General features: G+C 38.3%; 2 protein-coding genes across 5 annotated transcripts in view; one reads left to right on the top strand and one right to left on the bottom strand.

Annotated features, from left to right (window-relative positions):
- The window catches only part of ROCK1 (Rho associated coiled-coil containing protein kinase 1), a 149,888-nt gene extending 131,488 nt beyond the window's left edge, over positions 1-18,400 (bottom strand). For all 4 annotated transcript variants that reach the window (XM_032421458.1, XM_032421459.1, XM_032421460.1 and 1 more), the window contains exon 1: positions 17,440-18,400. In XM_032421458.1, the coding sequence (XP_032277349.1) occupies positions 17,440-17,532 (93 nt within the window). In that variant the 5' untranslated portion in view covers positions 17,533-18,400. The remainder of the gene's footprint in view (positions 1-17,439) is intronic.
- On the top strand, positions 17,551-18,601 carry LOC116642746 (translation initiation factor IF-2-like). The gene has a single exon (XM_032421233.1). It carries the CDS (start codon positions 17,885-17,887, stop codon positions 18,599-18,601), a length of 717 nt encoding a protein of 238 aa, XP_032277124.1. The 5' UTR covers positions 17,551-17,884.
- The last annotated feature ends 3,396 nt before the right edge of the window (positions 18,602-21,997 follow it).

Genomic DNA, 21,997 nt, shown 5'->3' with positions numbered 1-21,997 from the left:
GAGAATTCATAGCCAGCTGACCTGCCTGCTGTAAAAAAGCTACACATGGAGGAAAAACAAAGGCCTAAAGGAAGTTTTTAGACAGAGGGAAATGATAGAAGGAAACTTGGAACATGAGGCAAGAAGAGCAATAGAAATGATAGATATCTGTTCTTCTCCTATTTAGCTATTTAAAATGTTTGCTGAAAGCAAAAATTTAACATTTTCTGTTGGGGTTTTCAATGTTTATAGCTGCAATAACATAAGGCAACTACACAAAAAAAGGAGGGTAAAGGGGGCTATACAGTGGTAAAGTTTTTATACTATTCATGAAGTGGTAGCATACTGACTCCAGGTAGACTGTGGAAGGTTAAGTACATATACTGAAATCCCTAGAACAGCAGCCACTAAAAAAAACTACACAAAAGATATAATCAAAAACACAAAAGATAAAATGGAATACTAAAAAATGTATAAACAACCCAAAAGAAGGCAAGAAGGAGAAAAGAGGAACAGAAACAAAGGGAAGAAGCACAAAACAAATTATAAAATGAAAGACTTAAACCCCAACATATTAATAATTACATTAAATATGAATATTCTTAACACACTTAACATGCACTAAAAGATCATCAGAATGGATTTTTAAAAATAAATCCATTACATGTTCGTATAAATAACATTTTTATGAAAACTTTTAATTGATAAGAAAAATAGCATTATTTTACATTTTTACAAATCTCTTTTGTCTGGCTTACTGGAAGACAGCTCTCATCTACTGCATTTAATCTGTTGCAATACATTGTTTTGGTTGAAGTATGAAAATCTGACTTCATGTATCTATGAGCTGGAAAAGTAAAGAGTTGTTTTTTTGTTTTTGTTTTTTTTAAGATTTTATCTTTAAGTAATCTCCATACCCAACATGGGGCTCAAACTCACAACCCTGAGGATCAAGAGTCATGCTCTACCAACTGAGCCAGCCAGCCTCCCCAAGAGTATTTTAATAGCATTTTCAGGTAATTGTGCAAATTCTTTGCTACAACACCAAATTTGACAAGTGGTGTTTCTAAAAGGTTAGTTGCAATATGGAATCTTTTGCGCTCACTTTGCAATATTAAAATGTATTGGTCTATCTTGTACTTTGAGATCTTTTCTCATAAATGATTTTATAACATCACGCATTGGTCATTTAGAATATATTGGCTCACTGAATTATGAGCTCTTCCAAATACTGACACATTTCATCATACAATATTGAAAAATCACATTTGTTAATGTCATCACCAGCCTCACAAAAAAGTCTTTAGGCACTGGGAAGCTGTCAAGGTCAGGGTGGCAGATACAATTATTCCAAAATTCTAATTTTCACCTAAAAGCTCTAATTTTATCACTGGCCACAAATATTATCAGTTGCTTTCCAACCATCATACTTCAAAATCCAGTTAGCATAGGTTCTTCCCCAATGACACATACATACACATAAGTAAAGCCACACAAAGACACATCCTTCATCTTCAAAGGCCATCTTATTACTGAAAGCACCAAGTAAATGTTCAGTTCTGACATGGGTTAATCCCTTCACCAAGTAAGTATTTTTTTCCTTTTTTAAAATTCAGTTTTATCGAGGTATAATGTATGTAAAGTAAAATTCATCCTTCTCATACAGTTCTATGAATCTTGACACAGTTGCGTAACTGCCACCACCACCAACACAATCAAGATACAGAAACTTCCATCACCCTAAATATTCTCTCGTACCTCCCCTATTCCATCCCCAGCCCCTGAAAAGTGTTCAGTTCTTCTATAGGACAGTAATCCAAATACAGGGATATTAATCTTTTTAACATTTTCCCAAAGTCATCCCATATGTTATTTCATACCAATTCACAAAAATATTACTGTTGTCTACTGTTAACCATGTGCACAATAGTGTTACTTGTAACTATGCATTTTATTCTACTTCAGATCACCAATGTTTCATAGCTTAGATTGCCAACACTGACTTTCCAAACATGTCAAATCCCACAAAGATATATTTTAGCAGGCAGCTATTTGAATCTTGCAATCCATTGCAGGTCCTATCAAAGAACTGGCTCCCATCCCTCATCTAGTCAAGTTCCAGATCACTGCTTCTAAGATAAAATATTATAGGACTTACTTTCCCCACCAACCCAGTCAATACTTATTAAGATCCTTCCCCTACTACTTCCTATCTCATCTTCCCCACTTCATTATTTACCAATCCCCATACTTTTCTGTCAATTTAAATATTTTTCACTTAGTGTATTTTCTGTACAAAGCACCCTCCTAAGGCTATGGAAACACTTCTCTTTGTGTCACGGTTATTTACAACTCTGGTGTTTCCACTATAGTACAGACTAAGTATCAGAAAGTCTGCCACTTACTGGCTATATGTCGTTAAGCAAATTCATTTACCTTTTCTAAGGTTTAATTTCATTTACAAAGTGGGAATAATATATGCCTCACCCAGCACATGGGATTGTTGTAAACATTAAATAATGAATTTGTAAAGTCTTATAAAAATGATTATTACAGACTTTTGGTCCCTCATCCAAAATTCATGTATCAAGGGGGAAAAACCCACCTATATCTTTATACAGACCAGTTGTAGTTTTAAAATGTTATCCCCCTAGAACAGATATAGCTTAGATTTAAATAAATTACCAATTATATCATATCTCTTAATATCATGTCAGTCATTCTTGGCTTTTATCACAGAAACCTTCTCTAGTAATTCAACAATAAATAAATATTTATTGAAAACTTAAAATACGCCAGGCACTCTTCCAAGAACTAGTGACACATCAGTGAACAAGACAATCAGGTACCTGGTCTCATGGAGCTTACATGTTGAGCATCAAGATCTTAAAATATAATAGCTCAGAAGCCCAAGAGCTATTTAAGTAATCAAATGTGTTTTCACAAATCAAAATGTGTTTTCATTTAGAAAAAAAAATTTAATCTCATAAGAACAGGAAATTTATAATCTCTTTTGAATTTGTCAAAATAAAAATTCTGTTTTGTAAATGGTAAACTATTCTTTTATAGCCTCTGCACATCTAAACAATTCCTTCATAAGTCCCTAATAGCAGGTCCTTTCCTTTTGGCAGGCAAAGGAACAAGGTACTGGGGAGTTAAAATGATGATTGAGGGTAACATTTTATTTGATTCTTTTATCAAATTTGACTCTCCTCCCCCCCCCCAAAAATCAGCTCAAACAAAACAAAACCAGCTTTTTCAGAAAATGCTCACTCTCTTTCATATAACCTGTTTTTTCTTAAACCTTATTTTTAAAAAAGAGAAAATCGGGGTGCCTGGGTGGCTCAGTTAAATGTCTGCCTTCAGCTCAGGTCATGATCTCAGGGTCCTGGGATTGAGCCCGGGGTTGGGCTCCCTGCACCGTGGGGAGTCTGCTTCTCCCTCTCCCTCTGCCCTTCCCTCTGCTCATGCTCTCTCTTTCTCTCAAATAAATAAAATCTTAAAAAAGAAAGAAAGAAAATAATTTCTTAAATGGGAGGTAAGTTTTCCCATCTAATCCTACTTTATTTTGTTTTCCTCACAGCAGATTCCAAAATGAGATATATGCAGGAGGCATAATGTCTAGCTACTTGGCAATTAATTCAGTCCTTCCCAAACCTGGCTATGCAATCACCTAGGCCCTGTTAAGAATACATATTTCAGGGGCGCCTGGGTGGCTCAGTTGGTTAAGCAACTGCCTTCGGCTCAGGTCATGATTCAGGAGTCCCGGGATCGAGTCCCACATCGGGCTCCCTGCTCAGCGGGGGGTCTGCTTCTCCCTCTGACCCTTCCCCTCTCATGCTCTCTCCCATTCTCTCTCTCAGATAAATAAATAAAATCTTTAAAAAAAAAAAAAAAAAGAATACATATTTCAGTATACTTATATCTCCTAACTCCAATTCTCATATAGTAGGGCTATGGTGAAGCCTATAAGAATCTGTATTTGGTCTTGATGTGTTTGATTCATGAACAGGCATTTGGAAAATTTTCAATGTGTCACCCAAAGATTTATCATTAAAGGCCAAGCACTGGGACGCCTGGTAAAGTGTCTGCCTTCGGCTCAGGTCTTGATCCCAGGGTCCTGGGATAGAGTCCCACATCGGGTTCCTTGCTCAGCAGGGAGCCTGCTTCTGCCTCTGCCTGCTGTTCTCCCTGCTTGTGCTCACTCTCTTGCTCTCTCTCTGACAAATAAATAAATAAATAAAATCTTAAAAAAAAAAAGAAAAAAAGGCAAAGCACCATATAGGCATCCCTCCATTAAAGGATCAGATGTTATCCCAGCTGTAGTATTAAGTTGGCAGTCTTTGGAAACTAGCTGGCAATACTTATTCTAATTCTAGTGTCAGATAACTTAACAATTCAGTAAAAAAAAAAATTCATCTCCAAAAAATATAAAGAATAAATTACCATTACTTGGGATTCTCTTGATGAGGAGTCTCTACCTAATGTAGTAGATACTTGTTGTTTGGAACTGCTCAGATGTCATTTCCTTTTCTTGTGGTAACTGAACTCCAATTTCTACCCCTTCCTCATGCAACTCTAATATTAATCTTGGTATAAGCTGTCTCACCCTCAGTATTGAGAGTGGCGCACATGATGAAGGCCTAAGCCTATCAGCATAGCATTCTTCTCACTACTGTGATTGGTTCAAGTACGGGCACATGACCTGAGTTGGCCAAATCAGTTAGAAACTTTATTTGAAGGTTAGAAAGGCTTTTTCTTTCGACTGTACCTGAACAAGTCGACTTGGAAGCTAAACTGGCAATCATCCTACAATCACAATAATTTATCTATCCGAGAAGGAAGACAATACTAAGGAAGCAGATCTGGAAAACCAGCACCCAGTCACATCATTTAAGCCCTGAAAAAAAGACATTCCTGAAGCTAGAATCTACCTATAAAGTATTCAGAGACAATAAATGTTCTTTATCACTTAAGCTAATTTGGTTTGGGTTTTCAGTCCTTTACAATCAAAAGATTCCTAGTTAATACAGGTAAAAAGGAATACAAATCTTTATAGGCCCTTAGCCTTCAACTCACTAAATCTAGTGGCTACTCTCCAACTATTACAAGAAGGAAGAAAGGGGCAGGGACTGAGCTTGAATGCTACAATTACAAAATAAGCCCACTGCTTTTATTTAGATTATAATAATTCATTTAGTTATAATAAATAATTTATTCTAAAACTATCCAAGAAAAACTATGTGAGGTTAATAACTTCTTCCTCCTCCTACTAGAAAGATGGTAGAAGCTATGGGGGATGCACCTGAATAGGGTAATGCCAAAAAGCCAATTAGCAACCTGGAGTGGCAAGATAAGCACCTACAGACAAAAAAGCTTTGGGGCCAGGCCAGATGAGCACAGGGCATGAGGGCAAAAGGGACCACGGGGCAGCCATTTATCATCAGCTTACAGTATTGTTTTTGTGAGATTTCAAATCTCACAGATCATCACATTTAATGTTCACCACTACCTTATGAAGTAAATTATTATTAACCCCATTTTATAGTTTGAGGAAATGGCTGTTGTAAAAGAGTTTAACTGACTTATCCAAGGTCAAAGAAAAGAAGAAAGGAGGAAGGGGTGGAATAATGAACATCTCTTATTGTTTGCCCTGTCCCACTGCTCTTGTTTTCCTGAAAACTGCCTCCCCATTCTCAGAGTTCTCAAGTGATCCTACCCTCCTTGGCCCCTGACCCAAGCCTAACTAATGACTCGTTTTGCACCAGAGCTCTCTGGATTTAAGACTCAAAGACTTGAAAAGAGTGGCTGAAGCTGAAGCTGTTAGATATAAAGCTCCAGTGCTCTGGGCAGCCATATTTTCCACAAATGACTAAAACCAGTCTACAATGAGAGAGAATAACACAAAGAAAGAATAAGAAAATATAGGGAGAGCACCTTGTTTGCATTGGAGGCCCAAGTTCTAGTTCTTACTGAAGCTCAACTGAATCTCTGAGATCAGGTTTCCCTGAATCGATCAATTCTTTTTGCCTCGGAAAATTCAAGTTGAGTTCTATCATGTATAACTGTCAAGAATCCTAACTAATTCGGAGGGAAAGAACAGGGGTATAGGGTGAGGCGATAATCATTCACAACAACTGACAAGTATTAATTGAACAATAGTGTCCAAAATTATAATAAGCCCTCAAGGAATTCTCATTAGAGAGGTAATAATACCAACACTCAAGACAGACTCATACAAGACAGCGGTGATTAAGTTCTAAACTACATGAGACAATTACAAATACTGTAAGCCTTCGAAAAAGAAAATAAATGTGTAACACAGTTGTGACTTATGTTAGAATATAAAGATGAGAAAGGAAATTGGTGAGGAGAATATAGAGGAAAACTCAGAAGGAGAGAAAAAATAGGGCCTGGAACTGTGAGAGCAAAGGTAGGGAAAAGCAGGCAACATGCTGTAGAAACTGAGAAAATCACCTGGACCAGTCTACCTTGGAGAGTAACAGGAAGTAAGGCTAAGTAAATAGGTAAGCTAAGACCACATGACAAAAAGTACTAAAGTTAAGAAAAAGAAAGACACAATACGGATTATATTGGCAAACTGCTAGCGTGTCCCATTAATCCAAGAATGTTGGGTTAAAAATTTGGACTTGGGTAGGGCAGTCATAACAGAAAGCAAAGATAAGATTTAAAAAACATATTTCAAAAGAAGAATCCCATTCTACTCTTCTTCCAAGTTTCTAAGCAGTACTGCTAAATACAGTGGAACCTTCATCAGATCTGTAACATAAAGGTAAAGAAAAAAGTAACTAGTAACATCTGGATGAAACTATGGCACCTACATATAAATTATTTCATTTATCCTCAAAATTAAAATCTATGAAGTAAATATTATCATGATTCTCATTTGGCAGATTAAATATATTCAGGGTCAAAGAAGTTAGATAACTTGCCCAAGATCACACAACTAAATAAAAAGCTGGCCTGTGGTGTGGGGGAGTGGATAATAACACACTTGGTCAGCACAAAAGTCCTTTTTCCCAGAACAAATTACAAAGATATATAATGATGACAATGATGATGATAATGATAGCTAACATCCATTAAATGCTGGGAACTATGCAAAGCACGGTTACACGCATTATCATATTTAATACTCCTAACAGCCCTATAAGAGTCTATGATTAATCTTATTTGAGGATGATGTGTTTGAGTCTTAAAAAAAACTAAGAACTTTACCTAATAACCACTAAATTGTACACTTGAAACTAATGTAACATTGTGTGTCAACTACGCTCAAAAAAAAGCCACAAGGCTAATAAATAGCTGACCTGGTAGGGTTCAAAATCAGACAGTCTGACTCCAGAGCATGTTCTTAACCACTATGCAATACTGCCTCTATGATTACAGATTACTAGAAATAAGCAAAGGAAATACAATTAGGCTGAGATGAGTAAACACTTTTAGAGTGGATGATAAAAATCAGACAAACATTTTCTTTGACCTACTGCTGAAGAAGTAGTAAAATTTAAGCAATCAATGAAAGAACAAATAGGAGATATATATCTAAGACAGAATTTCTTGATAAAGTTGGAAATGTAAATTTGTATCTAAAGACAAATTAATTTGGAGATGGTTTCAATTAGTGAATTTTTTATTATACTTCTAAAGAAAACCAAAGTTCAGGAAGTGGATATTATCTGTACAAGGCCATATAATTTTTCAATTTATAATTTACAGAGTCAATCAGATGAGTACATTCAAGGCTTCAGATCCTCCAACCCCATCCCATTCAGCTCAGTTTTTCTTTAACTATATCATACCCACGTTCTTAGAAATCAAACAAAAGTGTACTTCTGTTAGTGTTGTTAGAACTAAGATTTTTCATGTAAAAGAAATACAAACTCAAAGTGATGATAAACTGGGGCGCCTGGGTGGCTCAGTTGGTTAAGCATCTGCCTTTGACTTGGGTCATAATCCCAGAGTCCTGGGATTGAGCCCCACATCGTGCTCCCTGCTCAGCGGGGAGCCTGCTTCTCCCTCTGCCCCTCCCCCTGCTCATGCTTTCTCTCTCCCTCTCTCTTTTTCTCGCTCTCTCTCTCAAATAAAATCTTAAAAAAAAAAAAGTGATGATAAACTGAAATTGGAATTATCAGTATATTCTTCTTCTTTCCAAAAATAAAAACTCATAGTTCTATTCATTAAACAAGAACAAGAAGCAATTTCAACCCAGCCACAATGAATAACCCTAGAATCCCTATTGTGGTCTCAGACTATCATTCCCAACTAATAGGAAAGGAATGGCTGGCTTCCAAGGCTGGGGCAAGAAATGTACAAGATGAGCCTGGGCATCTTTTATACAAAAAAAAAAAAAAAACCAAGGAAGCTCTACCAAAGATTATTAGAGTCATATACAAATCAGATGGGATTGTATTGATTTCCTTAAATATTGTCTATATCTTTGTAAATAGTCCCTTCCTTAAAGTTCTCTCAAATACCTCAGTTTGTGCCACATCTATCACACCAAGGCTCCAAAGTAGCTTATTCGGAAAAGTGGCAATTAAAGAGAAAAACTGAAATATTCATCCTGTATTTTATAAACTGTATTTCATGGTGAGCAAACAGCCCTATTGATGATGAGTAAAAGTTCTTAAATTCTTAAGTTCTCTTAATAGAAGAATTATAGTTAATAAATGTGAAAGGAATGATAGAATTAGAAAGTCATTATTTTGCTATCCCTAATGAAATAACTGATTCAATGGAAGATTGTAAGTGGATGGAACCTTTAGATGAAAGAATGATGAAGGATTTTACAAAGGAAATTATTACAGACAATTAACACCTGAACACACTGATTGACCTTAGCATCACTAAGGGTGGGCTAGCCAGGTATTATATGCCTCGTGATGTGAGGCAAAAGAAAACATTATGACTAAAAATTTATAATTAAATCAAGCTTTTAGATCTAACTACCAAATTACAGGAAATATGGAAGACAGAGGAGCAAATTAAATGATTTCACAAGGAAACAACAACAACAAAAATCCAGAATGTGAAACACTGTACAGTACCAACGACCTAGTTTTTTCAACAAGACAATGTGAGGGTAAATAAGATACAGGGAGAAGACTGCACTATACTAAAAAGAGACTTAAAAGACCTTACAAACAAAAGCAACACGTAGACTTTGTCTGGATCCAGATTCTAAAAAAGCAACTGTAAAAAACACATTGTTTTATACACCAGGTAAATATGAATAAAACTGGGAATTAATGGTACCAAGAAGCTTTTAATTTTGTTAGACATGATAATGGCCATGGTGGTAACGAAGAAAATGTTCTCTGTTTTTTTTTCAGAGATACTTACTGAAGTATGTAGGGGTGAAATGATAATATCTGGAATTTACTTTAAAATATTTTGGCAAGAGGGGCGCCTGGGTGGCTCAGTTGGTTAAGCGGCTGCCTTCGGCTCAGGTCATGATCCCGGGGTCCTGGGACAGAGCCCCGCATCGGGCTCCCTGCTCATCAGAGAGCCTGCTTCTCCCTCTTCTTCTGCCTGCCCCTCTGCCTACTTGTGCTCTCTATCTCTCTGTCAAATAAATAAATAAAATCTTTAAAAAATAAAATATTCTGGCAAGAAAAAGGGTGATGGATGAAGCAAGCGTGATAAAATTCTGAAAATTGCAGAATCTGGGTAATGGGGGTTCACTATACTATTTTCCCTACTTCTGTGTATGTTTGAAATTTTTCATTTACAAAATTATCAAACAGAACAAAAATAAGAATCCCAACTCATGCAGACTCCTAGGACTCATCCCAAAAAATTCTGATTTTGTTTGTCTGGGCATGGGCCCAGATTCCATTTTTAACAAGTCCTCAAGTGAATCTGATACAGAGAATCTACAGACACATAGCTGAAAATTATACACTTAGACTACTTTACCACAAGTCTTTAAATATATCCCAAACCTTAAAGGAAAGGCATGATCATATCTCTTACCTCCCGTTCGAGCCTTACCCCACTCCTATCTGCTCAAAATTTACCCTTTTCCTGAGACTACCAATTCTACAAAAGCAAGACCCCTTTTTGTTTGTACTCAGCATGGTGTCCCCAGTGCCTATCAGAGTGCCCAGTACACACCAAATAAACATTTGTTGAATGAATAATAGCAAAGAGAAAAAGGAAGAGTTAAATGAGGTCCACTATTTCAAAAGGAGTTCCTCTCAGATAAAATTTCAATTCCTTTCCGAAAGTCAATTTGGAGTATGGAATAAAGACTATAAAGTATGGGAATAAAACAGTAAAATAAAAATAAACTAGGAATAAAGAGGGGGCACAGGTTAGCATACCTTTTAAAATAAGACACAAGTATAAGACAACCTCTAAACCCTCTGAGACATCAACTTTGGACATTAATTTGAACATCTAATGTCCCACTAACTGCTTAGAAACTACAATGAAAATGTACTCCTATATTTCACAATCCCAAACAGGGAGGCCAGGTGTATTAGAGAAGTAAACTACATGTATACATTTTAATGGATATGCAAATGAGTAACTCAACTACTGCCTCCTCTGCTCACAAAGTGCAAACCTCTACACTTACGGACACAAGTCACAAATGCAAAAATAAAAAAGTGCCAAGTATAACAATTAACAATTAGTTTAGCATGATCTTCCAAGGCTATATAGAACTAGTTCCAAAAATAGCACTTACCAAAGATGGTTCCTATCCTTACATCTCTACCCCAACACCATTTAACTTTTAAATTCTATTAAGTAATGAATCAATGACACAACTTTTTAAGTTTTTACAGAAGTATAATAAACAAAGACTCATAGAATTTTTAGAGACACAATGGACATCAGCAACTATATGGCCCAACTCTTCATTCTACAAATGGGGAAACTGAAGCCCAGAAAGAAAAAAGATTTACTTGGTCACAGAGAGAAATTAACAGCAAAACAAGTTTATGCCAATGCTCTCAATTTTCAATCCAGAGGTTTTTGTTTTGTTTTACTATACCATGCAAATGGCATGTTTCAAAAAATATTTTCCATTGTGAAATGCAGCACTGTTTATCTTGTACACACGAGTGTGGCACACATTAGCTATGCTCTGTACTTAAACTAAATGGATGTACCTCTTTTTTAGTGAGGATAGGAATGGGGAAGTAGAGCTAATTGACTATCTTCAGCAATAGAACTCCATATGTAGTATTTACTGACATGTGGGGTTTTTGGCTAAATATGAAAACAGAATCTCTTGTTTTTACCATATATACACATAAACTTACAATTATGAAATAAAACTAAACTGTAAAGTTATGCAAAAACTAATCTAAAACTGAGAATTTACTCTTTGTTCATTACAAATTTTTTTATGTGGTTCCTCCTAGATTAAAAACATTTCTGACTCAAGAGATTAATGAATGGCCCAATTCATGTCTCAGCTGTTACTCTGAGCCACCTCTCTATACACCCACAGGGTACTTTTAGTGTAAGAGGGCCTATTTACAGAACACATACTGAAAGTACAAAAGATACAGAAACGGGACAAGATAACAAGTAAATCTCCGCAAACCAGCTCCCAACTGCCTTTCTTATAAACCCCTGGCACAAAGTACGTATGTTATAAATCATGACTAAATAAATAGTCTCCAAAAGTCCCTCCCCATTCTACTCAATCCCATCTAAATGTCTCCATTTTTAGTTACAACTGGTTCGGACAGTTCAGTAAAATACAGCTGGATTATGAATTTATGGGCATGGCTTGAGGTGCCATCATTATTCTGCACTTACAGAAGATAATAAATATCAACCTCCAGCCTAAACGGTGACTAGCATACAACAGGAATACTATAAATATGACAAAGATAATAATTACCAATTAACAAATGCTTACTAAATGCCATATGCTGTGATAATTGCTTTGTCTATATTATTTAATCCTTACAACAATCTAGTACTATTATCTCCTCACTTTTCTGAAGATGAAATAAACTCTGACAGGTTAAAATAACTCACCTAAAATCATCTTGCAAGTACATGGCAGAGCCTACATTTGAATCCAAGTTTAGAGCCTACAAAAGATTCACTGAATGAATGAGTGGAATAATTTGTTTTTTAAAAAAATTCTTGCAACTTGGTTTCATCAAAACAGTCTGGTCCAAACTAACCAGATATGCAATTGACTGGTAACACCCATTAACCCATAAATTATGAACACTGGCAGGCATACAGTTTTAGGCTCAAAGATTTAATGACTTCAGGTCTTTTCATTTCACTAATATAACCCCAAATGTGATCAATTCAACTAGTAGGATGCACAGAGGGATTATACAGTAATAATCTTGAATCAGGAACACTAGCCAAAATCTGTTGAAATAACCCAACATGTGGCACAGAATTGTTAAAGTTCACAACAAAAATTCCAGGTTAGTGACAGGGAGAACAGTGGTGTCAATGACAAGGAAGTATATGGAAGAAAGCTCATTTTAGAATATGAGAAATTTAAGTGATAACATGACATCCGAGTACAGATGCCTAGTGAGCAGTCAGATATTTAGGATTTTGTTTTTAAGATTTTACTTATTTATTTGTCAGAGAGAGAGAGGGAGAGAATAAGCAGGGTGACCGGAAGGCAGAGGGAGAAGCAGGCTCCCCGCTGAGCAAGGAGCCTGATGCAGGACTCTATCCCAGGACCCTAGGATCAGGACCTGAGCCAAAGGCAGATGCATCCTGATATTTAGGATTGAAAACCAGAAAAAAAGACTAAAAAATAAAGACTTGGATATTGTGGGCATAGAGATGACAGTAGTTGAAGGTGTAAAAATAGATGAATTTTCAAGAGAGTGAATAAAAAGGTAAGTACCAAGTACAAGACCAAAGATTGAGACTGAGAGAAAAAGAAGTCAGCAATGAAAAAATGGGAAAGCACTGGTTTAAGAAGTCCAAGAAAAGAGAATCTAAAGGAAGAAAAACTAAAAAACAGAACACCTGAAACTTCATTTACATATGCTTCCTACATTCTGAAAAACTGACTAATGAAAAATGACAGTTAACAAATATGTATAAAGGGGACAGCAATGTTAGAACTCAGTTATGCACTGTTCAACTAATATTGGTTCCCTTCTTCCCTCCATTTTACCCACTACTGCTACACCTCCACCAGCTACACAAAACTAGAAAAAAAGGTTATGCTCTTAACTGGCATCCTGAAGCAGTATGCTAAACAAGCTAAAGGCAAGACAGCTATATTTTTTTTAACTCATTTATTTATTTGTCAGAGAGAGAGAGAGCACAAGCAAGGGGAGTGGCAGGCAGAGGGAGAAGCAGGCTCCCCGCTGAGCAAGGAGCCTGACGTGGGACTCGATCCCAGGACCCTGAGATCACGACCTGAGCTGAAGGCAGACGCTTAACCGACTGAGCCACCCAGGCGTCCCAAGACAGCTATATTTTCAAGAAATGTATGTCACCCTTCAAGACAAATATATACCTAATGCTCCCACCCAACTACCTTTGTTTTTCTTTTTTTTTTTTTTTAAGATTTTATTTATTTATTTGAGAGAGAGACAGATAGTGACAGAGATAGCCAGAGAGAGCACAAGCCGGGAGGAGAGGGAGAAGCAGGCTCCCACTGAGCAGGGAACCCAACGTGGGGCTTGATCCCAGGACCGCAGGATCATGACCTGAGCCGAAGGCAGACTCTTAACCGACGGAGCCACCTAGGCTCCTGTTTTTCTTTTATAATTTCCAAATCATATGCATTTTTTCCTCTGGAAATTTAGACTTAAACTCTTGAGCTTATTGTTTTCAGAGGTACTCAAAACTATTGAGAAATTGTTAATAAGCCCCAGATAAAATAATTTTAAGCTTAAAATAAAGGCAGGGAAAAGGAAAACAGCTCGTGATAATCACTATAAACTATAACATGGACAGTAAGGGAACCATTAAGACACTGGAAAGAATGTGACTTACAGAAAACCAAGGTTGAGTGATTTGGATGATCTAGAAAATAAGTGAATAGTTACCATAATATTATCTGCAGACTATTTTAGCATTTATATTTGCAATATGAAAAACAGACTTATCTAGTTCTTAAATTATATGAGAAAAGGTTGGATAGCCACTTACCAAGGCTTCTTCCAGCTACATTATTTTATAACTACTAAAACTCATCATTAGGAGCTCAACACAAAAGGCTGTTTTGTGGGTTGGATTCTTTAGAAAAGATCTGCCAGTGGGGTCATGATCTCAGGGTCATGAGATCAAGCCCTACCTCGGGTTCCACGCTCAGCAAGGAACCCACTTGGGATTCTCTCTCTCTCTCTACCTCCCTCCATTTGCCCCTCCCCCTGCTCACAAGTTCTCCTTCTCTCTCTCTCTCTCAAACAAATAAATAAAATAAAATCTATAAAAAAGAGAGAGATCTGCCAGCAGACTCTTCTGAAACCAAGTTTTGGGAACTTTCATTTCTGAAGAGTGGATCTACTCAAGTAAATGCTTGATTTTATTTCTTGATATCACACACACACACGCACCCTAGAAGTTGAGTGCTGCACATGGCACATTAATACATATTCAGTAAGTATCAATTAAATAAATCAACAATGGCCAAAATAATAAAGAAAGGCAACCAACTTAAAAGGGGTATCATCCCTACAGGAGATGTCCAAAGTCCAGATAGGAAAGAGTAAGAACAGACTCACTGAAAAAAAAGTAAAGTTACCTGATAGGCCATTCTGAATGGTAGAATGAATGAATACTTAACGATGAACATAAAATACCATGCAAAGAAAAATCACGCTAGACACTACAAAACTGAAAAAAGGATTTGTCTCCAAAGAAAAAATCCAATCTTTATCAAGTTCAGATTAATATGGTAATAAAATTTGAACAGCTATCAATAAACAATTATGAAACCAAATAGAAAAGACTACATATAAGGGGGGGAAAAATCTGTTGACTATTTTTCGAAATGTTCTTTCCCAAGTCTTAGGCTCCAAGATACCTGGCTGTCCTAACTCTGAAAAGGCTCTGATTGCCGACTTTGACTCTTCCTCTTTCTTCAACTTTCATCTTTTACCCTTTATCGTTAATATCAGTTTCAACTTGCACGTCTGTGCAAATGATTTCCAAATTGTCATCTTTAATTATGAGCTGTTTCCTATCTCCAACAGTCTACAGGTCATTTCTTTGTGGTTGTCCCACCACTATCCTTTGAAACACAACCTGAAATCGAACTTAATCTGTTGCCTACTCTTCCCAAGAGATTTCCAAACTTGACTTTGCTTGTTTTCAACAGTCTCCCTATAACCTAGCCTCAAATTTTTTAGCATCATGTATTTTCTCTCACTTTGGTTCCCCCTTCTCCCCAACCCTGCCAATCAAGTGCCATCAATTCTTCCTTTCCCATTATAATGCCCCAATTTGGGGCTTCAATAATTTCTGCACTATTAATTTGTTAAATCCCCAATCTCTTCTTACACACTCCACCCTGCATACAACTACCAGATTCATCTTCATTCATCCTGGCACAGTCTCGTTTACAAATACTTAATAGCCACAACATACTCAAGAAAATCTAAACTCTATAGCCCAGCAATCAAATCCTCCACATTCTAGCCCCAATCTATGTTTCCAACTTTATCCTGTTCCCCTAAACATGTCACAGCCAATCACATCCTTTATTCATGTTATCCTCTACTCCTCTGAATGCCCTCTATCTAAATCCTATCCACTCGTCATAAGCATACTCTGGCCCTCTCAACACCCTCTTATTTTCAATAACCAAGAGCATGTATCACCTACACCAATTATTTGAAATCTATCACACATTTTTTTCAGTCTGTAAAGTGTTCTGCTTTGTTTCTGTGTATAAATGTGAGATTAGGTGTTGTTTTCCTAAATAGATCGGACTTTCAAGTAAAGAGTCTCCATGCCTTATATTTCTTCGTTATCTTCCACATTTCAACAAATCTGTGAGGTTCCCACCAATGAAACTAAGGCAAGAGGCTATACAACCTAAAAAAAAAAAAAAAAAAAGCTACTAAACCCTCCCTATACTGCTGCTTTATGGAACTAGGAGATCAAAAATCAAAACAATCAAAAGTAACAGAAATTCTTAGTGGAAAGATGTGTTCAAATTCTTTCCCATTCCCTCATTCAATAAAACGTTTTAAATTGTATTAAGCATCCACCATCCTTGCTGTTTCTCAATATGAAGAGCATCTATAATGTAGGTGAGACATTTCAAATACACAACCCACAAGACTCTCCTTTCACAGTCAAGGATGCTAAAAGTAATTCTGAAAGCTTTGGGGAGAAATTTTCTGGTAAAACAGTACACATTTAAAAATATACACAGGTATTTAGAGTAACAAAATGCATGTTAATTTTAAATGATCTACATGATTTTCCTGATTCAACATGAGATTTTTAAATATTACCTCTTTTAATGGCATTATTTTGTTCACTTAATCTTAATCCCAAATATTGTATACATGTAACATTAATTCTCTGAGGAGGCTGTAAATAACTATTCATATACATACTCCCTGTAACTTTAGAGATTATGCGGTTTTGTTTGGACTAAAATAGAATTATTATATAACTTTTAGTTGTTCAGTAAAGTAAAAGGAGAAACTCACAGAGTTTGCAACTATTAGTATCAGGGAAAATAGACAAAACTTAAAAACTATTTACAGATAACTGTAACCAATGAAAGATCTTTAAGAATTTGGCCTTTCATTTCATAAAACTTCTTCAGAATGTTTTAAAAGTGACAATGGTAAGCACACCAGCACCAAAAAAGGCAGTTATGATAAAGTATCTGTGTGGTACTTGTGTAATCTACAATACTGTAAAAGAGTTAATAATGTGATGACCTATCAGTGATCTTAGGTCTTTACACTTAACAGTCCAGCAACAAGTTCCCCCACACTCAAATCACCTATGACATTTTGGCTCAAAAATCACTTCCTCAATATCGATTCTCCATTGTCACTTCCAAGTCTAAAAACTAAACCCTTGGGAGCTAAATCGCTCTAAGTGGAAAGTAGTCTTTCCAGTATTACTGTCAAACCGATCAAAAAGATTAATATTACTAAGATCGTCATTCAACAAACTATATATGTAGAAATAACTGACGTGATAACTTTTTATGTGATGCCTGCAGTAGAGGTTTCTAAGTATCTTTTGTATAATGATGAACTGAGCCAGAGCTAAAAGTTCAGAGAGTAGTTATAGTTAGTACAGGGCCAGTCCACAGATAAATAAGGCCACGGCATGAGATTTTAGTGGTGCTCCAAAAACTCTTCAGGAGAAACAGCAGATTTTGGTGTTTTCCAAGATTATGCACACCTGAAACTTTCTTTTGCAAATAACTAGACTGAAAGCAAGAGGAAAAGCAAATACACACTGAACCCCAGACAAGCAAAAGACAACAGCGCTACTCACCAGCAAACAATCTGAATTCACTTCCGATTTGGGATCCCGCAGCAGGTTGTCGATTTTTTCAAACCGAGTCTCAAAACTGTCCCCAGTCGACATGTTGCTGCTACTGTGACAATACCCTCGTACCAGCACCAGCAGCGGAAAGCAATTTCAACCAACTTCCTCCGGCGGTGGGTTCGCGGCCGCGGGGTGGAGAAGCCGGAACCTCAGGGTCACCAGGTGCGCCCGGTTCCCCCTCCTCCCCCTCACTGAGGGGATCTCCGCTTTCCAGACCCCCGGCTGGGGGCAACGGCGACCCACAGCCGCTCCGACGCCCAAAGTCGCATCCCACCCGGCAGCCCCTCACGACAGCCGACAGCGCTGTCGCCACCAGCCTCGTTGCTCCGGCGAGGTGCTTCAGCCTAGCGGGCCCCAGCCGCCTTCGCCATGGAGGGTTCCCCGTCCCGAGATGGGCAGGAGGTGGGAGAAAAAGAGAAGCAGGGTGGAGACTGCTCCGGGCAGCAGGGGAGGGAGAAGAGGAAAGGCGAAAGCGAAGGGCGGGTGCGGAGCTGTGCCAGCTGCCGCCGCCGCTTGGGCCACGGGCCCGACCCGTTCCGCTCAGAGGCGCTGTAGGCGGTCTAGCCCCGCATCCCCGGGTTTCCTTGGCGCGGCCCGACGCACCGATCCGACTCTGCCAAGAGCTGGTCCCCGCGGGATAGCCTCACTCTCCCATTTTGTCCCGTCGCTACTGGGGTGCTGCCGCGCTGTCCGGCGGGGCAGGGCGAGGTCGGTGCCAGATGAAGACTTAGAAAAGGCTGGAGAGCGGGCGGTGAGGAAGACGAGAGTCGGGTCCCGGCGGCTGCTGATGGGGGAGCTTCTGGGAGGGGCTGCGTCCCCTGCTCGGGAGAGGGCGAGTCGCGGCGGCGAATGCCTGGGGGGGTGGGGCGAGGGGGGCCGTGAGGGACTAATATGTCCGCCTTCCTGTTCAAACAAACGGAGACCGCCGGCGCGGACTGCGCATGCGGGGCGCGGCCGCTCGGAAGGAGAATCGGTCCCGCGCCACGCGCGCGCGCGCGCGCACGCCGGCGCCTCCGCAGGGTTGGGCTGGGCCGGGCCGGGCCGGGCCGGGCGGGGCGGAAGGCGGGGCGCGCACGGGGCCTCGCCGGCGGACGGGGAGGGCTGGTAGCGGGGAGGAGGGGACAGGGTGCGGCGGGCGGCACCGCCCTCGCCCCGGCTGGCTGTGAGGAGCCAAGTAGCTCTCTGGAGCTGGAGCGGAGGTCGGGGCGGGTTTGGCGAGGGGTTGGCGAATAGGGGCGCGGAGCTCTTTCTGTCTCTGGTCGCTTCCTAAGTAGCTGCCTCAACTCTGCTTCCTCTGGGCTGCAGTCGTCCGGAGCTTTCTGACCAGAAAGAAAGGGTGCTTGTTATTGTTATTTTGCAAATAGGTTCTTTTCTAGGCGAGATGCCTTTTTGCCGGCAGGCAGCAGCATTTTAGCACCAGCGGAGTTTAGTTTTCAGTAGTACTTCATCGTCGGCCCTCCGGGAGCGCCACAATGTTTAAACCGTCTGCGATTCCATGGGAAAATTACGAAGCAATGCAGCACTCAACTCTCCTAAGCCGAGCGTGTGTGTCAGGGGAGCACTAAAATATTGATTCCGGAAGATACAGTCCATAGAAATCAAGTTCAATTTGTTTAAAAAAAAACTCATAAAAAAATCAATATTTTTAAGTTACTCATACTAGTTCTTTCACACCATTATCATTCCAATTGTAGTTCTCTTCTTCATGTGTGATCCTGCCCGTTTCGATTTCAGAAAGCTCAGTGAAACTTAAAATTGTGATTTTAACAGAACCAATGTAGAATATGAAAATTATGGGCATTTCCTCTTAAGTCAATTGCTTCACTGACTGTGGTGTGAGAGGGTGAAATACTTGTTACTCAATCTGCTGATAATGTTCTTCATTGCTGTCAGCGGGAAATCTACCTTAATTTATTTCTAATCAATCTTCAGTTTTGCTCATAGGTCAAATTAAAGATTGCTAGAAATAGAAAACGTGGCTGTGTTTCCCCACACTGGAAAATGCTACGGATGAACCAATTGTCTTCCTATGTAAAAAACATTGCTCTGCGTCTACCACATGGTGTGAGTCAGAGGTTAGGAAAATGTTATATTGTTTGAAAAATGTCTCTTCCTTTTTCACTTTATTATATACAAGAAATATTTAGATACAAAAACCACTGTATAAATCAGGATAGGAAGTAAGTCTTCACAAAAATCATAACAAAGACGACAACTAGACAAAATTCAGGTATTTTATTAAATGCTTTTGCAGTGACTTTTCTTGGCTCCAGTATTTTAAGCTGGTCATGTGAATTAAATTTATTTTTAAGCATAGGGCTTAAAATAAATCTGGCAGTTACCCTAAAGTAAATTTCCTAAACTCTGCTTGTCCTTTTTTATTACCATTTTTAGGTATTCTTCGGAATTTTGTTGTTTCTCAGAGAACTGTGAGCATTATGTTGCTTTCCATTGGACACATATGAAAAAGTGCAGGTAGCTAAGACAATACATGAGTGGCACTGATAAATATAAGTGGAATTGAAAACCAATCAAAGCTACTGGAAATATATGTGAGGCCTATATATTTTAATTTTTTGTAAGGTTGATCTGATGATTGTAACCCCCAACTACTAAGTTGTCTTTTACCATAAGATAGATGGACTCTATATCAATTTTTTTAAAATGAAGTCCTCACCTGTCATAAGGTGGAATCATATGACGTTAAAGTTCCTTTGCAACTTTTAAATTCTATTGTCTAGTTATGGCTAATCTCTTCAACAGCATTGTGGATATTTGGGATCACACTTAAAGTATATATTAAAATTCTAAGTGCAATTGCAAAATACTGATTTGTATGAATAAGAATATAATATTAATTATACATACTGAGCATTTACCATATGCTAGGCATTATTGTATGCATTTTATACATGGAATCCAATTAAAACTTCAAAAGAATTCTGCTATGATTATACCTACATCATAGATGGGGAAACTGAGGTGCAGAAAGATATGTTACTTGTTCAAGGTCATGACAGATCCAGATTGGAACAGAGTCAGACTCCAGAGTCCCCATTCTTAATAGCTGAGTATGCTAACACTATCCAATCCTAGTACAATAAGTATATCACAACTGTATTATTTACATTAGCACAGATTTAAATGATTCTATGTAAAAGAGGGAATTATAAAATTTACGATGTGATCAGTATGATTATAGTTCCTAGGGAAAGATGTGAAATGATTTTAGCAAGGTTCAGAATAAAAAGGACCTTGACAATGTTCAAAAACAGTGGCTTTACTAGAGGTTTCCAAACACTGGGTCCAAGAACCAGTGGTACTCCTTAGTGGAGTTTTCCTGACCTGCATCAAAATGGGAATAAAGATATATTATTACATGTTTTCATAAAGTAAGCAGTTCTAATTTAAGACTGTCTTTCAGTCTGAAATTCTCTTTACTACTTTTTTAAAAAATTAAATGTACTTTCGTTTTAGAAGCAAGAGTAATAGTAAATGGTATAGTTTTTAATGTTCTTACTTGGAAATTTAAAACTTAGAGTGAGCAACTCTATGCAAATACATAGATTAAGTTAGTTATATCTTAATTTTTCTGGTTTTGGGAATTCAAACATCTGGAAACATTTAATTTAGATGAGACTCATGCTAGGACCCAATGAAGAGACTGCAGTGCTGAAAGAATTTGAATGAGGCATATTTGGGAAAGATCATGGAAAAATAAAGATTTGGGTGTAGACTTATGAATAGTGAAAGACAATTAAGTTCAGCATTCCTAAGCATTTGGTTATTTGGTAGGAAATAGACTAGGTTTAATGTTTATGGAATTTCTTTCATAAACATTGATGTGGTAGCTAGCTTCCAAAGATGGCCCCCAGTGAACCATGTCTCCCAGTATGCATGGCCTCCTGGAGTTCCCTCGAACTACACTGAATCTAGGCTGGGGCCCTGTGAGCTGTTCTAACCAATAGAATGTAGCAAAAATGGCGCTGTTCCAGTATTGGGCCCAACTTTGACAGTTTGCCTGGCAACCAACAGTTTAGTGCTCTGGGATATCCAACTAAACTGAGGTCACCATGGTGTGAGGAAACCCACGTTTACTAACCACAGGAAGAGATCACATGGAGGACAACAGAGGAATCCAGCAGGCCCTGAGAACAGAGACTCCAGACTTATGATCCAAGTCAAGCCATTCCAGCAGAACCTAGCCCTCTGAAACGCCCAGATGATGCCACATGGAACAGAAACAAGCTAATCCCTCCAAGCACTGCCCACACAGTAGAATCATGAAGAAATAACAAAGTGATCGTTACTTTGAGCCACCAAGTTTTGGGGTAGTTTCTCAGCAATAAATAACCCAAACAGCTGGATTTCAGGAAAAAAATCATTTATAAATATGTATATAGATATATATTGGGAGTACCTTTTATTTTTTTTTAAGATTTTATTTATTTATTTGACAGAGAGAGACACAGCGAGAGAGGGAACACAAGCAGGAGGAGTGGGA

The sequence above is a fragment of the Phoca vitulina genome, unplaced genomic scaffold (assembly GCF_004348235.1).
Source record: "Phoca vitulina isolate PV1807 unplaced genomic scaffold, GSC_HSeal_1.0 scaffold24, whole genome shotgun sequence".
NCBI lineage: Eukaryota > Metazoa > Chordata > Mammalia > Carnivora > Phocidae > Phoca > Phoca vitulina.
Note: the sequence above shows the minus strand (reverse complement) of the source record. Positions and strands in the feature narration are given on the sequence as shown.